Genomic DNA, 12,155 nt, shown 5'->3' on the forward strand with positions numbered 1-12,155 from the left:
CAATGAGAGGCATGGGGATGATGCTAGCAAACGCCCGTTATTTGATCTAGACTCATGGGTACAAGATGTTGGTGGGAAGAAAAATGGTAAACTTTATGGGTTTAATGATATCAATGATCCACATGCTATGACGGGTATACTGTCAACGTCGGGTACTAGTACTACTTATTTAGCTGCAAGATATGAAGAGGTATGTTTATTCTATTTTGATCAAGTTTTTCATTTATATTCAGTGATATAATAGATCATTTTTTTACCTTTTTGTGCTTAGAATAGGGCAACTCTATAGAATAGTAATTACGATTTAAAATTGTTACAAGCAGGTCACTCACAAAATATTTTGTTCCAATCAGGTCACTAAGGTTTCATTTATGTTTAAATCCAAGATATTTTATCTGCAGGTTATGCAGGTTATTTTTTCTAAATAGTTTGACATTGAAAAATATGTTTTAATAAATTTAACAAATTATTTTTAAATTACGAACAAATTCTTAAAAATTGCAAATATATATATATATATATATATATATATATATATGAAAAATTGCAATTTCTTTTACTAATTTTTACTAATTTTTTTTATTAATTTTTCAGATTTGTGAAACCGGTTTACAAATTTAGAAAGTATGGGAAATTTTTATTGTGTTTTGATCATATATTATGTGATAGCCTAATATATTAAGTTTTTATATTAGGTTTTGTATTAATTTGCGTCCACTAAATATCTTGTAAATTATGCCATTATTAGTAAAAACCTTATATGCCCAAACCATGATACTTGGTTTACTTTTTTATAGAAAATGTGATTAGTAAACAAATTATTGTTCAAACCTGGACCCCAGACCGTATGGGGAATATGGGTCTGTTAAATGGGTTTGGCGAGTGTGACCCGTTAGATGCTCACCCCTAACAATAAGCATAATAAATTAACAAAATATATTGTTGAGAAAATAGGCACTATCCAGTGAGACGTAAACCATCATAATCTTAAAAGTATGGTCTAATTTACTTTTGCAGGTTGAAACGTCTTCTAAAATGCTGTAAAAATTTGTTTTTAATGTTGTATACTAATTATAAGTACAATGGTTAAAAATGAGAAAATATTGCAACTAAAATAAGAGAGAAGAAACACAAACACTAGAGAAAGAAAAAGAAAGAGCGAAGAAACTTTCAATGATGGAGCAAATCAAGGAAAATAGGGTTGCAAATGCCAAAATGCAAGAGGAAAACGATGAAATGCAAGATCAAATTCAATTCCTTTTGAAGAACATAACATATCTCTCTAATTAGTCATATTTGATTTGTTTGTTAGTGCAACTATGCTTAATAGTTCTCATTGTACCTCTATACTATTGTCGTATTTGGTTTTAATGTTCGGTTTGTTTTATGAGTCGGTTCAATCTTATTTAATTTGCAAGTATTTCATTATGGTTTTGAAATTTATAAATAGTGCAAAGCTGGAAAAAAGAAGAATAAAAGGCCGGTTGCAAATCTATATCAAAGTCTGGTTGCTAAAGCAGTCGCAAAACAGGGTGTAAATAGATTGGCGCAATTTCAGTCGCTAAACATATCAGTTGCAAGAGGTTCAATTATGGTCGCTAATTTTTTGTCGTAAACGTTACATGTCGTGAAATTTTCAGTCACAAAATCATTCTGTAAAAAGCTGGTTGTAAAATTTCCGTTCGCAAAATCGGTTGTAAATCAATTTAGTCGCAAAGCCGGTTGCGAAAATTTTCGGTCACAATCTCGGTAACTAAAGATTCGGTCATAAAAATAACTCGGTCGCAGATTCGGTCGACAAAATTTTGCAACTAAAAACTTTGTCGCAAAACCGGTCGCAACAATATTTCCCGTCGCAAAAAATGGTTGCAAAATAATTCCCGACTAAGAATTAACGGACCATCTAAAACGGTCACAATTCAGTTGCAAAAGGCATTCGCAACCGATTTGCGACCGAAATTACAGTTGCAAATGCCCTGTTTTCTAGTAGTGTATCTAACATATCGACTCTAAATAAATGTCAATACAAAAGAAAAAGGTATATTTGACAATAAAGGTCAAACACGATTTTAATAGATTCGGAAAATATGATGTGAAAGCTTTAACGAACTACATTTATTTTAGAAACGAGCAACTAGACACTCATAATTCCCTTGACCTAGTAAGCTATCCAACAATTATATTTTGGGAAACATACGATCATATCTTCTCTGTTTTCTTATTTGGGATAATAATAATAATAATAATGATAATAATAATAATAATCCGGTTTTACATTGTTGGTCATAATCGTTAATTTGAAAACATAATGCCTTGATCTTTTCTAACCCGAACTATATTTCTCTAAAACAATTAGTCGTCTAATTCACAGTATATAATTTAAAATTACAAACCACATTACATTAAAACTTGCAACTTGGCTAGCAACAAAGACTAGCGGAACAAAGATAGTTTTAGATAAGATGGTAAGAAGGCTGGCTACTCAAATGAAACACCTAGGTGTTGTAAATACTAAAGACAAAAGGCATGGTACAAAAGTAGATTGTGGGAAATGCAGTTGGCAACCAGATTAAAAGATATAAATATAACTAAGGTTGTTTGTAGTTGGGGGAAGAAACAATGCTGTCAAACAAAGCTATGTGAATGTCTGTTGTTTCAACGTTAGATACAATGTTGTCCCCACTTATATTTCTTTTCTTTTTAAACCCACCCTTCACTTCTGCATTACCCTCACCCGTTTCTCTACATCGTACTAAGATTGCTGATCTCTCTCTTTCTCTCTCATTTTATAACCATGGTATGCTTCTCCACCTCTCTGTATCTCACTGTGTATATACATATACCTATATCATAGTGTAACGTGTACATGCCTGCAGGGTGAGGAGAAACTAGCATCGCGATATAAATTACTTAGTAAGATGAGCTTCAAGTCCATTGAACAAAAGGGTGGCTTCAGAGCTTCTGGTTTCATCTTTGGTAAGCAATACTTGTTCAAATATCGATCGGCAACAAAAACCAAACGGATTTTTGTTGGCGTAACGGGAAACCATGGTGGTTGTGGTGAATTCATATACTCCAACTGAAAGTACCACATACAATATCTCTGTTGAGTTAGTAGTTAAAATCGCCATGTTTTCGAGCCGGGGGTCTCACCAAAAGCGGTCTCTCTATCCCTATGGGGTAGAGGTAAGGCTGTCTACATCTTACCCTTCTCAGACCCTACCATAGCTTTGCTATTGGTGGGATATACTGAGTACGATGATGATGATATACTCATAGGTAGCAAGTATAAAGTTATTTTTAACTTATAATCTCGTACTTGGTCTCATGGCCGGCCCTAGGGTAGTGCGAACCAGAAGTTCTGTAACACCCCGCAACCGCAGCGGAAACGTAAACGGGATGCGACAGACACCTCTGATATCAACCACATTGTTTATAAAGAAAACTGAATGCATTAATATACTTCAAAATTACATTATCTCATCTTTCATTACCGTCTAGGTGATACACACATCATACAATACGATTCATAATTCTATCTGTTATAATGTATCCTAACATCCCGCACACAAATCTTACACACATCAAGCACTTAGCACGTAAGCAATCACTTCATCTAAATTGTACCTGAAAAGCATGTGAGAAAACGGGTCAACTACGAATAGTTGGTGAGTTTCACAATTTTAGTAGACCATTATAAATCCATATCATAATATAATATTATCTGGGGACACTGTTAACCCAGTACTGTACTCACTCCGGGGACACTGTTAACCCAGAAACACATCCAATAACCTCTGGGGACATTGTTAACCCAGAAACACATCCAATAACCTCTGGGGACACTGTTAACCCAGAAACACATTTAATACCCTCTGGGGACACTGTTAACCCAGAACACTGTTTCGGGCCTTACACTGTTAGCAACTCAGACAATTACCATCTTAATACATTACCGTACGATTCCCGTACAATAAACATTATATAAATACATTCATTTCCATGCGATCAGCATGTACTTAAACATTTTGATAGAAACATGCTTTCCGTCCCGGGAAAATATTTAAAACAGTTCAGTAAAAAAGGGCTCGTGAAACTCACCTTAGCACATGCAAGCAGGTAACAACAATCATTATCAGTTAACACGTCCAATCTGTAATATGATCCCTACGATCGTTACTATACACTCATTATTAATATAACTTTAACCAGGTTAACCGGTACATCTGGGGACACTGTTAACCCAGCACTGTACCCGTTCTGGGGGCAAGGTTAACCCAGAAACACTTTTCCGGACTCAGATTGTGATGTCGTTTAGAGTTCAACAGTCAAATCTTCTAATAGCTTGTTTTCCCCGTTTTGCGTGCCTAGCACGGTTATCAAATTTTATGTTTCAAAATGAGTTTGGTCACACACGACCCGAAAATCGTTGTTGACTGATAATTTAATTAAAGTGGTGAAATTAGTACTCGGTTTAGACGCCCCGATTGACCTCGGGACCCGTTTCCGTCTTTGGCGTACCGGAAACTGTTAAATCGGTTAAAAATACCCAAATCATCCGAATTATTTTCGGATGATTCATTTTTACTTGTTTAACTCAATTATATGAAAATAGTCCATTTTTAAGGTTTTTATACACCAGTCAGCTCGCTTAAGCGAACTTCACCGGTTTACGCGTTTTAACTTTAAAAGTTTGATAATTAGTACAAATACTTATCCGTTTACTCTCGGATCTTGAAATTTTGCACAAATCACTTTTTAACAGTGGGGAATTTTATAAAAATATTTCCAGAATTAATTTCTATATTTAAATTTTATTTATCTATTTTTAAACACCATTTAAACACTAAATATGTCGTAAATACCAAACGATCTTAGAAAAATCCCAAATTTTTCCTGGATGTCCCCTGCCATCCACATAGTCCCCTGTAATTTTTCCAGAACCAAAATCTTCTTTTACATGCCCTTTTTACTAAACCGGAGCTAGAAATCCCTAGAACTCGTTTAACCGAAAAGCCTACTTAGACTTCTCCAACGGACCTCAAATTTTGTGTGTGACTTATACATGATATGAAAAGCTTATCTGCAATTTTCCAGAATTTTTCATGATCTTTAACTATTTTTCATCATTTTTGGCCAAAACCGAGCATTAAATTCACCAAATATTCATCCTTTATCCAAAAATTACCAAAAATTCACAGAACTCATATTTTCATGTGTTTAACACCTCTGTAAAATTTCATGACCTAACTCTAAAGCATCAACAATCTGTCCAAATTTCCCAAAACCGAACATAACCGAATATACCTTTCGTTTTCCGCCACTACGAGCTACAAACTCGTCTTTCCGCCTTATCTACCACTAAATACAGAGCCTACAATAAACATACCACAATACCAAGCAAGTTACACTCACGATCAAGCCATTTCTTTCATGGTTTCGGTTATGATTCCAAAAACAAAGATTTAACCGTAAAAATTCGTTTTCGGTTCGTTTAACTCCTTTCTTGGACCAAGATCCCTTGTATAACCCGTATACATCACTTGATCATGCAAGAATCGGTTTTCATCTTTGAAACCTCATTTTCTTGCAAACAAACTCAAGAAACGAAGATGGAAACGTATATAATTCGATCTTTACCTTGTTTTTCTTGCTCCAAATCTCGGTTTTTAGTTCATGAAATTGAGAGGAATTGATGAAGCTTGTGGATTGTTGATTGAAAAAAGAAAAAAAAAGAAAATGAAGGCCAAGGGGGCCGATCGGAACCCATAAAGGGTGGGGTGGGACCCACATATTCATTCTTGGCCACTCATTTGGATTTCCGTAATCTGGATAATGTTTTGGATAATCTGGTTCTGCTCGTTTTTCGGTTAAACGTTTAATTCGGCTTAAAACGAGGCTAAGACGGTCGTTTTTCGGCTTAAAATAAAATTTATATAAAACCGATTTAAAAACTTAAATCATGACATTTATTAACTTAAAACATCATAGTATTAATAATTGTGCATCTTTTTCGGCTTGATCGATCGTCTCTTGCTCGGTTTAGTAATAAAGGTTTCGTTTAACGTATCGACGTACTATTAAATCGAAATCCTTTTTCTGTGCTTTAATCCACTTATCCCGAAGCTTTAATACTTCGTAACATCACTAAATATCATATATCTCGTCTATAATTGAACCCTCGATTCATTCGGGTTTCAATAACTATCGATCGTTTGATCGCATATTCAATACGGTGAATTATATATTCACGTACAATCAATACAATGAACCATGTATTCTCGTATAATTACCATGGTAACTCATGTACCCGACATTACATATGACTTAACTAAAGTCTATCGGTTAGGGTATACCTGGTTTCGTCGGAATCGTTACAAGTTCAGTCGAGGCACGCAATCTCAGGTCAAAAATTACACATATATATATATTAATTTTTTTAACAAATTCGGTATAGATCTTAATAATATAAAACATATTAGGCCCAATTTCTTTTTTCATAATAAACATAAGCCTACGAACCTTTCTATTTCGGCTCGACTGAGTATTTAAATTCTCAGAGACGGCCCTACCTGGTCTCATTAACTATCCCCTACAGTTTCGGGTTTGCCCTTTGGGCTCAGATATTTTTGTCATTTCTATTTATGGGGAATTTTTTACGCCTCAACTTCTTTTTTTCTATCCAAATAAATGAAACACAAGTCTCACACATGTCACCACTTTTTTCTTGTTGACACATTTATTAAGAGCTCGACTTACCAAAACCGGTTTATTTATGCTTCACACAGCTGAATATATTAAAAAAAATCAAGTAGTCGTGGCATAAATGCATGTTGCTCCTATGGATTTATAGAAATTTCCAGTAACATTAATTTTCAGTAAGCAGCTTCTTTACAATTGCAGGGTTGGTGGCACTGGAGAATATGGGATTTATTTCAAATGTATTGATTATGTTCACATACTTCATGATGGATTTGAGTTTTAATATCCCTGGCGCTGCCAACACAGTCACAAACTTCATGGGCTCAACTTTCATACTGTCAATTATCGGCGCTTTCTTTTCAGACACTTTAATCTCCAGATTTCATACTATTTTAATTTTTGGACTAGTCGAAATAGTGGTAAACCGTAAACACACAACAATCATTATTGACATCAAAGCATCTATACCTATTAAATAAGTAAACTATTCATGGCCACATGTTATAATTTGTGAGCCTAACAACTTTTTTCCGCCTCTCTCATTTCATCTTTTACCCCTTTGAAATATGACTTCACAACTTGCAAAACTAAAGAAAATTAACTACAGCTTTTGGAAATTTCCTTCATTTAACTTGTTAATACGCCCGTTAAATAAATCCACAATTATTTTCTTATCTAAAGTGAACCATGTGTGCATGATGGCAGGCTTTCATAATAATGACTATTCAAGCTCATGACACTAGCCTGCATCCAAAACCTTGTGGTGGCAAGCAGAGTTGCATGGAAGGAGGAATTGGGGTAATGTTTTACACCTCACTAGCGTTGTTGGCGTTAGGGTCTGGTGGTGTTAGAGGTGCTCTTGCGGCTTTTGGTGCGGACCAATTTGACACCTCTAAACCAAAAGGACTCAAGTCCCAAGGAACCTATTTCAACTGGCTTGTGCTAAGCACCACCTTGGGTGCCTCTATAGGGGTGACTGGTTTTGTGTGGGTTAGCACCAATCATGGCTGGTGGTGGGGTTTCTGCTTAGCAACCATTGGTTGCTTCTTAGGTTTTAGTCTATTTCTCCTGGGGAAGCCATTCTACAACATCCAAGTTCCAAAAGACAGCCCTTTTCTGAGTATTGGCCGGGTAATCTCTCTCCCTCCTATCGGTGTATGTACATGTGCTTGTTAAGTATGAAAGTACAATCAAGAATCAAATAACAAGACATCATAAAAGAGAATTGATTCACTACAATAGAGATTTACAAAACCATTGAACAAGTTTAACCTTCAAAGGTGGTGACTTTTAACCACCGGATTCTTGTCTAACAGAGGTCTTATTTCTAGCAACTAGCTTCCTACCGTAACCTCTTGAAGGTCATGCACCCAACACAAGCGCCAATTATTTGATCCCGTTGGCAGATATTGGCAGGTCCGGTGAGTTTTTGGTAATGTGTTCTCAGCATGGTTACCCGAAAAAGGAAAAAAGTTAGCTTTGTAAAGTTATGAATTGGTTTTCATGATTGTGAGAGTGTGTTTTGCCTCTTTTTGAATTCTAAGACTTGTATATATTCACATACACACGTGCAGATCTACTTGATCCATATTAGTTCTTTATTTCATTCCAAAAATTATGCCATATTGTTTGCGAATTCTCTTTTAAAAACAAACTCAAACTTTGATTGTATGTAGGTTATTGCTCTAGCATTTAATAACAGAAAGGTAAAACTACCGGAGAATCATGAAGAATTACATGAGAATAACACAAATAAGGGAGGCAAAAAACTCACTCATACCAGTCAATTCTCGTACGTCTTACTATCCGATTCCAACACTCAAGTTGCATTATTAGAGTAACTCAACTAATTAAAATCTTTATGGGATTTATCTTTTACAGTTGGTTGGACAAAGCAGCAATTATTCCAAATAATACAAAACCAAGTGAACTTGCACCATGGGAGGTATGCACTGTGACACAAGTTGAAGAAGTTAAGATCCTAATAAGAATGCTTCCTATTATATTAAGTACAGTTATCATGAACACCTGCTTAGCCCAGCTACAGACATTCTCACAAGCCCAAGGCAATATGATGAACCGAAAGCTAGGAAATCTCGAATTTCCAGCAGGCTCAATTCCTGTAATCCCACTCGTCTTCATGACCTTCCTTCTTCCTGTTTACGAGTATTTGTTCATACCCTTTGCCCGCAAATTTACAAAACATCCGCAAGGCATTACACAGCTCCAAAGAGTCGGCGTCGGGCTGGTTTTATCCGGCATTTCCATGGGAGTTGCAGGGATTGTGGAAGTAAAGAGGAGAAACCAATCAAGAATCAATCCACTTGAGCCTATCAGTCTCTTTTGGCTCTCTTTTCAGTATGGTATTTTTGGAGTTGCAGATATGTTTACACTAGTGGGATTGCTTGAGTTCTTCTACAAGGAGGCTCCTGTAGGGATGAGATCGCTTGCCACTTCATTCACATGGATATCGATGTCTTTCGGTTACTTTTTAAGTACTGCATTGGTGGATAGCGTGAATGCTGTTACAAAGAGAGTGTCTCCAAGCAAGAAAGGATGGATTACAGGTCTTCTTTTGGACAATAACAATCTGAATTTGTTTTATTGGTTCTTGGCTGTGTTGAGCTTGATAAATTTCGCAATTTACTTGCTTTCTGCCACATTGTACAAGTACAAAAAGGAAGATGATAGCCTATTGACAACCGAAATGGCATCCACAAATACTAGTATTGCAATGGTCAGCGCAAGTGAAAACGAATTGCCAAAGACTGCAACCGAAGAAGTTAAAGGCTGAACAGAACATGAAGAGTTGATGGGTTTTAGAACGGTTTCAGTTTCAGGTTGAGTTTATCGATTCGCGGTCTCCGCCCTCTCGTTTTATATCTCTTTTTGCGTATGTTTTACCGATAATTTGTGCTATTCTAAGACAACCCGAACACTCTTTGATTGTGCTTTAGTTATTTCATTCTAATAAGTTCCTTTGAGCATGCATGAATGGATGTTCAAAATTTCTATTATAAAAGGAAACGTTCTCTAAATATATATCGACATAACAGATTTATATTTCACAGTTATAAGTTATTGCAAGTGCTGGAAATATGTACTGGTTCGATTATTTTAACGCGGTCGACTTAGTTATGACCCGTAAGAGTTACATGCTGGGAAACGAACAAATAACCGCTTAACTTGCTTAATATAATTATCTATTATAATTATATACATACTTGTAAGAAAAATTTCATTATTTATATGTATTTTATGGTAATAAAAAAAATTTAGATTATTTATACTAAGCTAGTTTTTATCTCCCGTATTACAGGGGTTGTTTTATATTATTTGTTTTTAATATCTATCTATTTTTTGATTTTTTATTTAATTTATTGAATAAAAGTTAATAATCTACTTATGGTTTGATATTAAATTGTTTCACAAATAAATGAGATGTTATAACCAGGTTTAAAAGCTATATGATTTTGATGAGATCCAAGACTCGTTTATTTTTTTACTATAAAATTGGTTTTTTAATTATAAATAGTATATATCTTTTTTAAATAAATTAGATATTAATTTTTAGTATATTCCTACTTTATAGGATTTTTGTATCAAATATTTGGTGAGATTAGTTTTTAATTTAATAAGATGTTATAACTCGTTTAAGAAATATGTGGGTTTGATAAGACCCATACCTGTGAATTCGGGTCAAATGCATGAGAATGCTCCATTTAAAAATCAAGCAAATCTGGTGACTCCAAAAAAGGGGGAGCGACCACACCACGACACGTTTTATGTTTCCGTTTATATATATTATAGATATAAATACCATATACATCATGTTTATTTACTAATTAAATAAGTTGGTTCAGTCTTTTAAACGAGAGTTGGGCTTAGGGTCCTGTTGGTATCTTATAATAATAATAATAATAATAATAATCATCTTTAAATACTATTAAAGCAATAGAATTGTACACATCACACCATTCTAGGCCCTCCATATAGGATGCTACCTAGATGTCATGTGTAATATTTCCTATTCTATTAATTTCTAGCAATTAAAATAAGTCAATATTAAAATCCTTCCACACGGACCCATTTTATAATGTTTATAACCCATGACCCGTAAATAACCCGCTTCGTCCACAGAAAACTATACACGGTCCATTTTTCATAATCCACAACCAATTCCACCACTCATTTTTCTCTCTAACCTCCTCACGAAGATACGAACCCTAATTTCGTCGCTCATATCCAACATCGAACGTCTACAGTATTTACTAACACTTGTTGAATCTACTATGACTTTCTTCACTTCTAAGGTTATTGATGTCTCCAATCGATTCAATTTCCCTCAATTGGTCGTTCCTCAGAGACGATGTTATAACGATATTTTTGGTCAATTAATGATGATTATAACAGATCGATTATCCGATGAATATATTAAAGGTAATTTTCGTCCAATTTCTTTAATTTACCGCCACTTTCTTATTGTTTTGTTTACTAAATACTAAGAAGTGAATTTCCGTCCAATTTTTGATTTTTTTCCATCCAATTTGTTATTGTTTTCTTTACCAAATATTAACAAACATAATTTCCGTCCAATTTATGATTTTTTTTCCGGCCAATTTTGATTCAGTTTTATCAAAAGTCAGAAACTTCAATTTAATATTTTGTTAATTACAATTTTTTTTGAATGTTTAATAAATTTGTTTGTAAATTATTTGTTTCATATATAATTTAACGGAATTGAATCGATTGAAGACAATATTGATCTTTAATATTCCATAATATTAATTATAAATTTACTAAATTTTTTATAATATTTTATATAATAATTTAAAATATATCTTATATAATATTGATCTTCCAAATATAATTTATTCTAGAATTTTCTAAAAATTTAAATGTACATTAAGTTGATCTGTTGTTATTTAACTATAATTGGCATTCAAATCTAATTTAATATTTAACTTGTTGACTAAAAATTTTAAATTCAAATTTTATTTTAAACTTTGACTATAAAAACGATAATTAAGAAATAATAATTTATGTCTTTATTATTGTTATTATTTGATTCCTAAAGTATTTTCAATGTATTATTATTAAATATAAACTGATTCCGGAAAAACCTTAAACAAGGAAATATTAAAACTTATTATATAATACATTCTAATAATATTTTTTTTATAATCAATCGGTTATTTTTGGAGATGATTATTTGAATATAATTTTTATTTTAAAGGTTTGACTATAATAACGATAATTAAGGAAATAATTTATGTTTTTTATTATTGTTATTATTATTATTTAATTCCTAAATTAAGCTACGTATTATTATTAAATATTAACTAATTTTTATTTCTAAATTAATTAGTCATATTAGTAAAATTAGAACCGATTTGATTTTAATTTTTGTGATTTGGCATTAACTAGAATAAGTTATCATTTTAATGTTTAAA

General features: G+C 33.4%; 1 protein-coding gene across 1 annotated transcript; it reads left to right on the plus strand.

Moving 5' to 3' along the window:
- Window positions 1–2,748: 2,748 nt before the first annotated feature.
- On the plus strand, window positions 2,749–9,734 carry LOC143555835 (protein NRT1/ PTR FAMILY 4.5-like). The gene is made up of 6 exons (XM_077045314.1): window positions 2,749–2,797; window positions 2,877–2,976; window positions 6,904–7,121; window positions 7,408–7,833; window positions 8,379–8,494; window positions 8,584–9,734. The coding sequence occupies exons 1-6, from the start codon at window positions 2,795–2,797 to the stop codon at window positions 9,494–9,496; spliced, it is 1,776 nt and encodes a 591-aa protein (XP_076901429.1). The 5' UTR covers window positions 2,749–2,794; the 3' UTR covers window positions 9,497–9,734.
- Window positions 9,735–12,155: the final 2,421 nt, after the last annotated feature.

This window comes from Bidens hawaiensis, unplaced genomic scaffold (assembly GCF_021521415.1).
Source record: "Bidens hawaiensis isolate Kalapana, Puna unplaced genomic scaffold, B.hawaiensis_p1.1 tig00018346_1, whole genome shotgun sequence".
Taxonomy (NCBI): Eukaryota; Viridiplantae; Streptophyta; class Magnoliopsida; order Asterales; family Asteraceae; genus Bidens; species Bidens hawaiensis.

Bases quoted from the DNA above. Each gene is read 5' to 3' on its own strand.
- LOC143555835 (XM_077045314.1), top strand. The intron at 2,977-6,903 runs GTAAGCAATACT...TTACAATTGCAG, and splicing joins AGCTTCTGGTTTCATCTTTG to GGTTGGTGGCACTGGAGAAT. The intron at 7,122-7,407 runs GTAAACCGTAAA...GCATGATGGCAG, and splicing joins TTGGACTAGTCGAAATAGTG to GCTTTCATAATAATGACTAT.